General features: G+C 38.6%; 1 protein-coding gene across 2 annotated transcripts in view; it reads right to left on the reverse strand.

The window, feature by feature from the left end:
• Window positions 1–14,425, reverse strand: part of LOC145443441 (uncharacterized) — a 55,113-nt gene that overhangs the window by 18,796 nt on the left and 21,892 nt on the right. For both annotated transcript variants that reach the window (XM_080321407.1, XM_080321408.1), the window contains 12 exons: window positions 14,051–14,311; window positions 13,641–13,803; window positions 12,165–12,373; window positions 11,493–11,696; window positions 10,260–10,385; window positions 9,774–9,904; window positions 9,011–9,128; window positions 7,626–7,904; window positions 6,492–6,740; window positions 4,302–4,505; window positions 2,651–2,874; window positions 1,289–1,502 (listed from right to left, as the gene is read on the reverse strand). In XM_080321407.1, coding sequence (XP_080177533.1) covers window positions 1,289–1,502; window positions 2,651–2,874; window positions 4,302–4,505; window positions 6,492–6,740; window positions 7,626–7,904; window positions 9,011–9,128; window positions 9,774–9,904; window positions 10,260–10,385; window positions 11,493–11,696; window positions 12,165–12,373; window positions 13,641–13,803; window positions 14,051–14,311 — 2,382 coding nt within the window. The remainder of the gene's footprint in view (window positions 1–1,288; window positions 1,503–2,650; window positions 2,875–4,301; window positions 4,506–6,491; window positions 6,741–7,625; window positions 7,905–9,010; window positions 9,129–9,773; window positions 9,905–10,259; window positions 10,386–11,492; window positions 11,697–12,164; window positions 12,374–13,640; window positions 13,804–14,050; window positions 14,312–14,425) is intronic.

A 14,425-nucleotide genomic window follows, 5' to 3' on the forward strand; every position in this document is an offset into this window, starting at 1 on the left:
AAATGCTTGCACAACACACTTGGGTCATTTCAAAGGATGCCCTTCTCCTGCAGCATTTTGAGGAAAGCCAGAAATGAAATTGGAATGAAAATGACATCAAAGAAACGCGTTCACAAATTAGATTGCAATTAGATTATCGGCATTTCACTCTAATTATTCTAATTAGACAATCAGAAGTAAATTAGATTTGCTTAGACCACATCACGTATTTTGTAGCTTTGTACTATTAGTTTTCTTTCGGTAGGTAGTGGCTAAGGCGGTTTTTTTACCTAAAAAAAAGAAATTTTGACTTGAAACATCAAAATTTTGACTTAAAACATCAAAATTTTGACTTTTTTGATCTAAACAAACCAAATTATGACCAAATTTTGACCTAACGTATGCAAATTAGGTGTTTTCCCACGTAATGTTAAAATTGCACCACTTATCTTCATTTCTGGTTGGAACTGACTGTCCTAACGAAGTAGTTTGACCTAAAAAACGTTTTTGGCTTAGAAACAGGCAATTTTCTACATGTACAAAAAAATATTTTAACGAAATCGGGCCCTATGAAGAATTCCAGTGGTTACAATATGTATTATGGTAGAAATATTTAAAAAAATTTGTAGTACAACAAGAGATACTTTCCTACACTATTGGGTAGAAAGTGCATGTCGTTACTAAGAAGCTTGCCAAGAACGCTCAACAGCAGCAGTTGTAGGCTGACAACACTCAAGTGCGTAAACTGCTGGTGCTGGTGACACACCGTGTTGCTTCATTCTGAAAATGTTGTCTACGTCACAATTTTTCATCCTGCGCTTCTTAATACAAGAATGTCTACCTATTTGTTTTATTTGACCGTTTATGATTCAAGATGAGCAGACAATTAGCCGTTTAAAACGGTGGGCCTATGAAATAGGCTACAAGCTGTAAAATATCAAATGATAAGTTCACCGACAGTGCAAAATCTACGATACAAACAAAATGCAGACGTCAAAAAAATTTTGACTTTATGAAAAATTTTGACAAATATTGACCTAACACTACAATTTTGACAAAATTTTGACAAATTTTGACATGTCAAAAAAAAGCCCTAGTAATGGCAATAAAAGAGAGTGTTGTGTGAGTCTTTTTATTGTCTCTCGATTGATGGTAATTCTTCAATTCAATAGTCCACAAATCAAAAAGCTAGACTTTTTCTTTGCATGCAGTGACGAGGAAAACAGACCATGGATCGATCCATCCTGATTTGTGATGTAAAAAGCCAAAATAATGCGGCTCAGAAAATAACGATACCAAATCCACTTACCACATCCCTCTGACACGGACTTGAACCCTTTCCTGCATAGAATAGTGACGCCACTGAGTTTGGCCTCCTCGCTGGCTTGATAGTCCTTCATGTCAGAACCTCGGGCGGACAATTTGCCGCCCATGGCTTCGTCTAAGATGTCCGTGACGGCACGTTTTACGATACGACGCGCTTCCGGCATGGTTTTCACCTCTTCTGTACGGCCCAAGTCGACCTGGTCGGAAAAAATGTTTGATGTAACGAATAAGCCTGAGTTATAGGGTTGTTCGAATAGGTTTCTCCAAATTTTACTGGCTATTCCATAAACTTGTTAGGTCGGCTAAAAAATACGCTGCACACCAAATAATGCCTCAATTCCGACCTCTAGAAATGACGCTATTAGAGCTGGAAAATTTTGAATTTATTGAAAATATTCGATATTTTTTTAAATTTCACTGTCTCGGAAAAAATGTTTGATGTAACGAATAAGCCTGAGTTATAGGGTTGTTCGAATAGGTTTCTCCAAATTTTACTGGCTATTCCATAAACTTGTTAGGTCGGCTAAAAAATACGCTGCACACCAAATAATGCCTCAATTCCGACCCCGCTATTAGAGCTGGAAAATTTTGAATTTATTGAAAATATTCGATATTTTTTTTAATTTCACCGTCAGACTCATGAAATTGTCAAGTTGTCTACAAAAATGATGCCTAGCAAATTAGTCTCAATTCCGACCTGTAGAGCTAAGTTATTGGAGTCAGAAAATTTGAATTTACTAAAAATATTGAAAGTTTTTCTTTCATTTCTACAAAAAACGATGCATAGCGAATGTGGCTCAATATGATCCAGTAGAAGCCAAGTTATTGGAGTAAAAAACTTTGGATTTGTAGTGACAAATTCTTTATACGGAACCACCTACCGTAAATACTATCATTTGAAATCCTAAATCTTGAACACAAATAGGTTTGTTTCTACAGGATGGAATTGTGCCAAATTTTGTATAGGCCTACATGGATTTTTATACAACTTGACATTTCCACGGGGTTTCCAGTCACATATGAAAAAATGTATTTACTGTTACGAAATTTATATTTTTAAACTATAATAGCTTCGCTTCTATATGTCGGAGCTGAGCCAAATTTGGTGTCCACCATTTTTAGCTAACATAACAGCTTTATTGAACAGCCTGTAAAATTGGGAGAAAAGTGATTTGTGCCAGCGAAATTTGAATTTTTCTTTACATTTTTTTCATTTCATTCAGAATTTTCTTCTCTAATAAATGGAGCCAAATTTGTTATGCATCGTTTTCCTACAGTATGCCCATGTTCTTGATGCGTACAAATGGAGCATGCTCATGCTCATTGACCATTGCTCCGTGCTTACCTTTATCATAAGCTGCACGGTGGAACGCTCGATGCATTCCAGAAATAACTTGTTTTTCGCGTCCATACAGAGTCCCAGAGTGTGTTTTCTGGTTTGGCACCTTATGGATTCTCTCAGACGCCTGGTCATGATTTGATACGTGTAATCGTAGTAAACCGACGTGGGCTGGCACGGACACACATACTCCAGCGTGACCACTTGCTGTGGATTGCCAATGTCCGGCTCTGAAAGTGGATAGGATATCTTCATCGTCGAGATTTTCACACAAATTAGTAGGCTGCATGGAAGACAACTTCACTCTTAAAAGTGCTGCAAACTTATGCTACATATAATCGACCGTTCAAAACTTCTATTGTAAGAAGTTGATTCGCCTAAAAAAACTACTCAAGTCAAAGTAGTGTTAATGGAAGACGTGAACAGTTGGACACGTGCTTCGAGCAAGCAGAACGTACTCGAGTACGATTTAGTAGGATACTCAGATTTATCTGACTAGATGTTCCCGTGCATAGAATCAGAAGCCTTCATTCATTCCATACAACTATCCACTCCATCTTTTATACATGCCTTTATACTCTTTCCATTTTATCGACCTCATATACACCGCCTTAGTGTAGGGATGTTATATTACTATATTCGGCGCTGTCCCAGTCAAATTTCGAAAATTTAGTAATAGAGTCAAATTTTTATTTCCATGCAATCCATGGAGAGGTCAGATTACAGAATTGCGGTAGATGAAGAATCGGCTAAGGTTCTAGAAGTCAAGATGACGACTATTACTATTACCGTAATTTTCCACGTATGATGCGCAAAATTTTACCGATTTTTCTGTCCTAAAATCGGTGTGTGTGTGTATTATGCATGGGTACAACAAGCTTGAAAAAAACTCCCCCGCAATAGAACTTGAAATCACACCTTTCTTCGTGTTTGTTTTAATCGCGCATCACATTCAGCCATCATGCCCAGTAATTCACATTATCAGTGTTACGCGCTACCAATTGGCGAGAAGCATGTTGCCAACTAGTGTCTGCGCTGCGCAACGATCTCCTGCTGAGTTGGCTTGCCATTTGTAGTCGAGCGAAATTTGGTCATCGGTTGTTGCAAACGCGCGTGGCAATCCTCGCTCATTCATTGCGCAACAACAGGCCTTAACAATCGCATATACGACACGCCACGTGCGCAAGATGTAATCGCTGTCCTAAACAGTTGCATCTCCAACAGGCCTGGTGCGCGCACGACATCATCGTTGGCCTGAGCAATGGCGTTTGCAATAGGCCTCGTGCGCCAGACGTCGGTGGCCTGAATTATTGCGTCTCGGGCCTCGCAGGCTTTGGCTTCTATCTAATATCGTTTAGAGACAATGCGGCTAAGTGTATAATGATTAGCGATCGCTATGTCACGATTGTTCAACAGTGACATCGCAAAATAGAATGACATTGAATCCTAAAACATAACTATTCATGTACTGCAAATGCAGGGTACATGCTTTTTCCCAGACTTTACACACCATTTTAACGGTGGGTATTATACATGTGGCGTACTATATTTGGAAAATTTCGGTGCTTCTTTACTGACCATCTATGTTAAGAAATGCAATGTGTTGCAAAGTAACAAAACATCCGACTGCTGATGAAAGAACCCCATCCTGACTCACTCTTGCACACATTCTCATCCAGAAACGGCAACCAATCGATGGTGACGTCGCGCAAATCCGATCTGCATCTGATGGCGGGATTCTTCAAGGACGATTCGTAGCCAGGACTGCAATCCACCTGGCACACTTGGTCCTCCGTCTCGGGATCCGAATAGCAGGTCAGGTAGCTGTTGGGAGGCACCCAAGGACTGCCGCATCTTGTGTCTGGAAAGTGCGGAAAAGAAAGGGTTATTGTCTTGCGTACGATGAAGAAAAGTGAAACAAACATCTTGCTCCTAGAATTTGGCAATCAGAATACTTTAGCATTTCCAAATCGGATTAGAATTGGAATGATTGGAATGATAGCTGTTGTTTCCAAGTCAGATTAGAATTAAAATGATAGCTGTTTTTTCCTATTTAGATTAGAATTAAAATGATAGCTACACTGTCTCTTTCCAAATAAGATTAGAATTACAATGATGGCTACACTGTTTCCAAATTAGATTAGAATTAGAATGATAGCTGTTTTTGCCTATTTAGATTAGAATTAAAATGATAGCTACACTGTCTCTTTCCAAATAAGATTAGAATTACAATGATGGCAACACCGTTTCCAAATTAGATTAGAATTAGAATGATAGCTGTTTTTGCCTATTTAGATTAGAATTAAAATGATAGCTACACTGTCTCTTTCCAAATAAGATTAGAATTACAATGATGGCTACACTGTTTCCAAATTAGATTAGAATTAGAATGATAGCTGTTTTTGCCTATTTAGATTAGAATTAAAATGATAGCTACACTGTCTCTTTCCAAATAAGATTAGAATTACAATGATGGCAACACCGTTTCCAAATTAGATTAGAATTAGAATGATAGCTGTTTTTGCCTATTTAGATTAGAATTAAAATGATAGCTACACTGTCTCTTTCCAAATAAGATTAGAATTACAATGATGGCTACACTGTTTCCAAATTAGATTAGAATTAGAATGATAGCTGTTTTTGCCTATTTAGATTAGAATTACAATGACAGCTACACTGTTTCTTTCCTAATTAGATTAGAACTAAAATGATAGCTGTTAGTTTCCAACTTAGATTAGAATTAGAGTGATAGCTACACTGTTTGTTTCCAACTTAGATGAGAATTACCATGATAGTTGTTTGTTTCCAAACTGGATTAAAATTTAAAATTAAAATGATAGCTACACTGTCTCTTTCCAAATTAGATTAGAATTAGAATGACTGAATTCGCAAAAACTTGGAAATTGAAATACGAGAAAAAAATCGCGTTCAGTTCATTCTAATGTGAATGACAAATGTCTGTACACTAAGCTTGGCTTGTTTCGCACTATTCAGTTTTCGTGTAGCATTTTCAGGAAAACCAGAAACTAGATTAGAATCAAAATGAGAGTAAAGAAACATTTCATAAATTAAATTAAATTACCGCATTACGCTATCATTTATCTGAATTAATGATCAAAATCAGATTATATTAGCATACAGAGTCTGCTTGCACCACAGATAACGATTGCACTGGAATGAATTTGGATTTTTAGACGTTGTTGAGATCAAGTCACTCCCTTCGAGTCACATGAAATTTTGAGTCATGTCAAGTCATTTCAATATATCTCAAGACAAGACACGAGTCAACTCAGGTAAATTTCCAGAGTGACGACAGTAGTTTTAGCAAATTTTTATTCGAGTCATGTTAAGTCACTTTGAAATAGGTTGCCTTTGTTTCTAATTGAGGATTTCATTCCATCTCCAGCGTTTTGTCAATTCAGTAATTGTAGTTGTAATCTAATTTGGCAAAAGAAGTAGATAGAAATTCTAATTTTACTCTAATTTGCAACAAAAGTATACTTGAAGAGCTTCTTGAAGGCGCACAACTACAAAATACAATTGAATACTGAATAATGCATTCATATTGAAGTAAACCCAAATATTTTCGGATGACACTCATCTGGAGTAATCGTCGGCATCCTAGTAATGTCCGATTTTGGTGATACAACTGTTGATATACAATGTTCTTTCCAATTCTGTACTAGTTTCTGACGATTACCCCTGACGAGTGTCAGCCGAAAACATTCGGGTTCATTTCATCTAGACTACCCTTCCAAATTGGAAGAAATAATAACCGTAATGTCATTTCAAGAGTTTTGATTTGTTATTGAGCAGCAAAATCTCTCAAGCATCAACGAAAACTCACTTCTGTGCATGACCGCGATCATAAACTTGCAAGTGACGCTGTTGCCGGAATCATCGATGGCTTTATATTCTACAGTGTGGATGCCGTCCATAAACTCTCCGGGCAGGTGCGACGCTAACACCACGGGAGTCTCGCCGCTGTTGTCAACAAATTGTGGCGCCTCCCACGCAACTTGGGTTGTAGTTTTATCGTCATACGATTCTATGTCAAGATCTTTAGGGCAGCTCAACACTTTCGGAGGGGTCCGATCTGGAAAATGACAAATTGTACACAATTATGAGTGACTTTTTGAGATTCATTTCTCAAACGGATGGAAGAATCAAGTTTTTGTAAAATTTTCATTTCTCCGGCTGTATCTCGGCCCTGATTAAGGGGCAAGGTGCACCTGAAATTGAAAAAAATTGAAATTTCGCTTTAATGTTGAAATCTGCTGTATTGGACTTGATCTTCTATCTGTCCAAATATTTCAATGATTGGACAAGACGAAGCGTGAGAAATGTAACACTTTGGCAAACTTGTTTTCTGGCAGGAACTGATGGGCTTGTGCACTTTCGGACCACATACACTACAACGCAGGGTTGCAACCAAGTCTAAAGGTTCCGAGTCACAAATCAGTCTCACTTTTATAGTTTTGACTCGAGTCAAGTCCATTTTTAATTCACCACCAAGTCAAGTCCGAGTCCAAGTCATTGTGTTCATCAGTTCAACCCACTTTTTTCAACTCTACTCGAGTGATATACAATGTTTCGCATTCATAATATCGTAGTTTGTAACAGTTTCTGGGCCTATTTTCCAAGTATCAGGACTGATAGACAAAATACCAATTATATGGTGACTTTACTACTCTTAGAAGTTACAATAAAATTTCTGTGTTGGCGTCCTAAGTTTCGAGTCGTATGACTTGGTTCGGTCAATATCTTAAAATTTAGGGCGTAGATCTACTTGATGAAGACATAGCCTAGAAGACCTAAAGTATTGGATTGTAGATCAAGCCTGTACTTGGCCATGCATTCTTCTGTTTATCACAGGGTCAAGATATATCCGAAAACCTTTACACAAAGTGAATTTTCTCAAAATGCGGCAATATCAGTGAGTATTAGAATCACTCCCACGGAGACAATGATGAAAAGTCACCTTTCACAGTGATCGTCGCGTTACAATAAACCGTCCTTTTATATTTGTCGGTAGCGGAAAACAAGACCCGATGAACTCCTTTATAAAACACGTGCATTCCGGCATCCACCAGAGACACGTTCAGGTCTTTGTCTTCCACGTTTAAAGCGCGCAACTGGAGCATGTCTGCCGATACGTCAACGGTAGCTCTGTCATCGGGTAGAATCACGTTGAATTCTGCTGTTTCGTTGCTGGCGAGATCTTGACAGAGTGGAAATCGAGGAAGCGGAGGAAGCGTCGCTGATGAAAAGATCATTTCCATTTAGTGACGTTATTTCTACTCAATGTGTTATAAGGATTTTAAAATAGAACTAGTTTCAAATTACACACGTTGACCCATAAAGTTGCTAGTTTGCCTTAAAAATGATGCATATCAAATTTGACTCCATTCCAACCCATAGAAGCAAAGTTGTTAGAGTAGAAATTTTGGATTTATTGAAAAAAATCACTTTTCAAATTTTACTGGCCAACTCATAAAATTGCTAGGTTGCCTCAAAAACGCTGCATACCAAATTTGGTTCAATTCCAGCCAATAGAAGCGAAGATTTAGGGTAAAGAAGTTTGGAGTTATTGAAAAATAAAAAAATGGATTAATTTTAGTAGCAAACACATTGGTTCTCAAACTGGGGCTAACTTGAATTCATTTGAAGAGGGCGCGAAGCCGCCTGTGAGAAATTTTCCACTACCATCAAGGGGGAAATGTACAAAAAAGTTTGACAACCACTGGGCTAACACATAAAATGGTTAGGCCATCTAAAAAGAGGCAACATATTAAATTTGCCCCAATTCCTCTAAAAGCGAAGTTATTACAGTAGAAATTTTGGATTTATCAATAAAGAAGTCTTTTTGGAATTTTACTGGCGAACCCCTAAAATTGTTGGGTTGTCTAGAAAACACAGCACATCAAATTTGGCTGAATTCCAACCCCTAAAAGCAAAGTTATTGGAGCAGACAATTTTGGATTTGAAATAACTAGCATTTACGATGTGAAATTTTATTATCTCTAGCTATAGCTATAGCTATGCCGAGAAATTTTTCGACATAGCTACACAACAGAAATTTCAACCTTACCTACTATCCAAAATTACAATAATTGTAATCAAACCAAATTAGATGTGCAGCATTTTCAGGCAACCTAACAATTTCATGATGTAGCCTGTAAAAGGTGAAAAAAATCATTTTTCTGATAAATCCAGAATATTTCACTCCAATAACTTTGCTTTTTATGCTTGGAATTGAGGCCAATTTGGTATTCCATGTTTTTGGGGAAAACCTAACAACGTCAGGGGTAGCCCATCAAATTTCAAAAAATAAATTCATTTTGAACAAGCCTAGCGTCTAGTTACTTGTGGTGGTGGCTTGCGTGGTAGTCATCGATATCCGTAATTCCGAAGTCGTTTCTTCTGCGGCTGTCGTGGTTTCCGTTAAGTTTGCTGCAGTTGTTGTTTCTGGCACTCTTTGAACCTTTGACAATGTGCCATTTTTAAATTTAATATTTTGTTTAAGAATGACAATGAAAATTTTAAGAGTACCGAACTTCAATATACGATTGAATAATATATTCATATTGCAATCACCCTGAATATGCCTGATAGAATTTACTGAATCAAGTGCTTTACTCGGTGAATGGTAATGCTTAACTCCAGGGTTGTAACCAAGTACCAAGGTCCCGAGTCACAAGTCAATCTCACTTTTATAGTTTTGACTCGAGTCAAGTCAATTTCAATTCACCACCGAGTCAAGTCCGAGTCCAAGTCGGCGAGCAGAGGGTCGAGTTCGAGTCATGGTATTATGACTCGAGTCCGAGTCCAAGTCAATGTGTTGACTGCTGAGTTTCCAGTTCAAGTCTTGTTGAACCCACTTTTTATAACGGTTTGGTGATATCGAATGATTTGCATTCAATTTCCTCAGTTTCTGGTCGCATTTTCAAGCACCAGTATCAATAGCCGAAATCCCTAAAGTGTGGTTACTTTACTATTCTCCGAAATTACAATAAAATATCAGTCCTGGCCGTCTGAGTCTCGAGTCATATGACTTGAAAGAAAAGTTTCCGAGTTGATGTATGATACTGCAATACATGTAGTTGTGAATGTACTACACGAGTCTTACTCTAATGGTGGCCTCTTCAAAATACAAAGCCTCAGTTTGAATCTCGTCCGCCCATGCCACTGTCGTAAAGTCTTCCTCTTCTATCACAATCGGCGGCTCCAAGGTCGTGGTGTACAGGTGAAGATTTTCGGCTGAAAAGATACAATTACATTCGAAAAGTCCCCATTGAAGATTTTCAAAAATCAATGCCACCCCATTTTTCAATCCTCTGCACTAGTAATTGTATTACATTTTAATGGATTACTTTTGTTATAGTGCAGTAGTCTTGGAGACAGACTTCTCCCAAGTAGCGGATTTTCAAAATGTAAAGCTAGAACTACTCGACTTCCAAAAGTTGCAACTAGAACTAACCTTTACATATCCGCGACTAACTACAATGCAAGAAACTAGATTCAACCCCAAAGCACTCCATTCACTTTTATTTTATCGGAACCGGATAGACTTGTCCATTAGTACATGCAATATGGGATCGTGCCTAGAACTTACGTCTGACACAATTCTTCAGGTTATCAGCCAGAACCAAATGGTCGGGGCACAGACATTTGTAGTTGCCGGCGCTCGGAATGCAGATGTGACTGCAGTCGTGTAGTGCCGTGCTGCATTTGCTTTTCACTGTCACATAGGCAATATGTCTTCGTTAGAATCAGATTGGAATCAAGATCCGCAGTCTCGCGCTAGAAACCACGTTGACATGCATACGGCAAGCAGACACGGGGTAATCGTGATTTGTAATTGTAGTTGGAGCTCGAGTCAAAAGGTAATCTCACTTTTATAGTTTTGACTCGAGTCACGTCGAGTTATTTTCAATTCACCACCGAGTCAAGACCGAGTCCAAGTCAGCTAGTAGAGGGTCGAGTCCGAGTCATGGTATTATGACTCAAGTCCGAGTCCAAGTCATTGTGTTGACTGCTCAGTTTCCAGTTAAAGTCTTGTTAAACCCACATTTTATAACTCTGTTTGCTGATATCGAATGGTTCGCATTTATAATATACTAATTTCCCTCACTTTTAGCAGTTTCTGGTCGCATTTTCAAGTACCAGTACCGATCGACGAAATCCCAATAGTGTGGTCGAAATGACAATGAAATGTCTGTCTTGGCCGTCTGAGTCTCGAGTCATATGACTTGGTTCGAGTCACGTGCAATGACTCAAGTCGAGTCATTTCCGTAATTTGAGAAAATGAGTCGAGTCAATTCGAGTCCTCAGAAAATTGTGACTAGAGTTGGACATGAGTCGAGTCATTAGTATGACTCAACTCGAGTCAAGGTGCATGACTCGAACCAAATCATATGACTCGAGAATAGAACGGACAAGAGCAGAATTTCATTTCAACTTCAAAGAATAGCAAGCCTTACCACATGATTGGTATTTCAGCTATCAGCCCTGATAATTGTAAAAATGGGGCTAAAAACTGGTAAAACTGAGGAAAATAACGCTATTATGACTGTGAGCCATGCTAAATCACTCGAACAGAGTCGAAAACAGTGGGTTGAACCCGGTTGAACTCAAGACTGAAGAGTGAACACAATGACTCGGACTCGAGCCTCTACTCACTGATTGGCACTCAGACTTAAGTCGGTGGTGAATTGAAAATGACTCGACTTGGCTCGAGTCAAAACTATAAAAGTGAGATTGACTTGTGACTCAGAACCTTGTGACCTGGTTAATTACAGTAATTCCCCATGTCTGATAGCTTTTACATATGATACCGATGGAATACCTTCCGACATGGTGGTTGACGTGTGAGCGTAGATTTGCGTGGGCCTCGTTAAATTAGATGCAATCACGCTCGATTTCATCGGTCCCATTTTGAAAATGGATCCCGTGTCCCAGTCCGTGAATAGTATATGACGTCCCAGCTTACTCAGCCCGAAAATATGACCGACGGTCCCGTTGAGATTAAAATAGTCGAGCGCGTCAATTCCTGAAAGTAGGTATTTCACAATCTTCTCGGGTGTTAATAATCAGTAGGTTCCGTTCAAATTTTGAAGTTAGGTGCACACAAAAAAACACTGCACATCAAACTTGGCTTGATTTCGGCCGGTAGAAGCGAAGCTATTGGAGCCGGAAACTTTGGAATAAATGGAATTTTAGGGAAATCCACTCATTTTCGATTCTTTCTATTTTGTATTACTGTCTACACTTTCTACTTCAATAACTAGGCTGTTACCGTAGTTATTTTTAGGCAACCGTAGTTATTTTTAGGCAACCAAACAATTTCATCGGTAGCCAATGAAATGAGAGAAAAAAACTTCAACTTTTACTAGTAAAACCAAAACTTTCTAATCCAGGTTGAGATTGAAACAAATTTTTTGGCAACTACATAATTTGATGGGTGGTGGGTAAAATTCAAAACATTATTTTGTACAACCCGTATAATCAGTTTTCTTACTTGAAGTATCCTCAAACGTATTATAAGCCGAGATTGACTTAATTTCCAGCTGACCGCCATCGGCCACATATATCTTGTCGTCACCCATGTCGTAGTAAAGTCCGTTAGGCCACAGGAGGCCAGAGGTGATGAGAGGGCGCGGGTCACCCCCATTCATTTTTGCGGACATCAGCATCGCGGCACGGCCCCACTCGGTCCAGTAGAGAACGCTGTCATAAAAATGTACACCTCAATGAATTTAAATCAAGTTTGGACATCATAGACTATGTACGCCAACGCCAGAACTGTTATAAAATCAATAATATTTTGCAAATTTTGCTATCTACTTGATATAATTGTTAGGTTACCTAAAAAAAACGATACACACCAAATTTGGCTCAATTCAAACCTATAGAAGCATTGCTATATAAGAAAAAAGTTCTGGATTTATTTGATAAAAATTTATACAAAAAAATTTCAAATTTTATTGGCTACCCCATGAAATCGTTTGGTTGTCCAAAAAACGATGCGCAGCAAATTATACTCAATTCCAACCCGTAGAAGCGGAGCTATAAATGTTCAAAATTTAGAATTCCCAAACATAGTATGTATTGTGTATAGATCTATAATAAATATTTACCAATTTTGTGGCAGCAAAATTTATAATTGAACAGCCCTAATGTGTACAGGTTCATTTGATGAGGAGGAAACGACAGAAGTACTCCTTAACAGAGTGGTACTCAAGTAGGTATTGCTCACTTACATATTACTTACTCGTGCGGTCATATTTTCAGATCGATTCCACTTCTGCTTAGCAGTGTCTTATGCAAAACGAATTACTCTTCACAATAAACATTTCAAAAAGTGGAAAATAAAGTTTTACGGTGCTTGCCGCGTGAAAGGGCCCAGGTATCGTGGTAGCTAAATATGTATTCGAATGTTGTAGCTATTTGTGGCATCATTAGTCATTTTTCCATATTTTCGTATTTTAGTTACTGTGATACATAGACTATGTCGCTGTTTTTAAGACAATGCAACTCACAAAAGTGATAAAGACATATCCAAAAACTACAACCCTCCGCACAAGAGGAAACTGTAAATGAGGTGGTTTTCGAATCAAATGTAAGGTTGGAATTATTCTAAAAACAACACACATTGAGCTTAAGCTCTTTGCTCCGATTAGTCGAAATTCCATGCCGTTGAGGTGATATTTTGTGATACGATTGTTGATGTACAATGTTCTTTCCAATTCTCTACTAGTTGATAACGATTACCCCTGATAAGTGTCAGCCGAAAATATTGAGGTTTATTACAATATCAATATACCATCCAATTGCGTATTGAAGTTCTGTGCCTCCAAGAAGCCCTTCAAACAACACTACTTGAGTAAGTAATACAAGTAAGCGAAACCTACTTGATTACTGTGAAAAGTAGAAATACTTGATTACTGACGAATGACCACCTCTGACGCTGCAATTCATAAATGACATCACAAACCCGACAGAAGGGTCCAGCGATATAGCCCGCGGACTGTTGAGATATTCGATCACTGTGGCGTGGAAGAATCCAGTCAATTCCAACACTTCCACCGTTCCCAGCACGCTGTCGGTCCAATACAAGAGACGGCTTTCCGGATCCAAAGCCATCCCTTCCACATTCTCTGAAGACACGAGATTCCGATCAGTACGCTAATTGTCAGAACTTTGCATTTTGCAATAATACTGTGGGTTTATCACGATTTCACAGATATTTGTAGCTTTGTACTATGTGTTTCGTATGCTACGATACGGCCAATGGAGGTTCCATGGTTTCCTCAGTGGAAAATATGATGGAAACTAAACTTTCCAAACTTGTAAGTCTCATTAGAATGAATACTCGACCACTCCCAAACATGTAATCCCAATCACCTATTTGCTTGTATATAATCTCAATATCATCTGTCCTGCCACCATCGGTACCAAACGGGGACGCCAGCATTTTCCTGCATATCCTCTGCCTCCCGTTATCGGCCCAATAAATGAATCGGGTCAACGCGTCGTAGGCGAACGCCACAATGTTGCTGTAATCGTCGAAGGTCCGCACCACCATATACACGGAAGGGTCTTCTGGGCTCTCGCTAACCATCACTATTTTGTTGACATCCGCCACCAGTATGAATTGATCAGGTACTGGAAAAAATTGGAATCAAATAAATAGCTGTGAGCCAGCAAGAAGTAATCAAGATGGTGTTTTTACTCAGAAGTACAAGTAACAACAGGAATTTCCACTCAATTCTGAAAGTA

The sequence above is a fragment of the Botryllus schlosseri genome, chromosome 7 (assembly GCF_051294905.1).
Source record: "Botryllus schlosseri isolate E-star chromosome 7, Bs_hap1, whole genome shotgun sequence".
Lineage (NCBI taxonomy): Eukaryota > Metazoa > Chordata > Ascidiacea > Stolidobranchia > Styelidae > Botryllus > Botryllus schlosseri.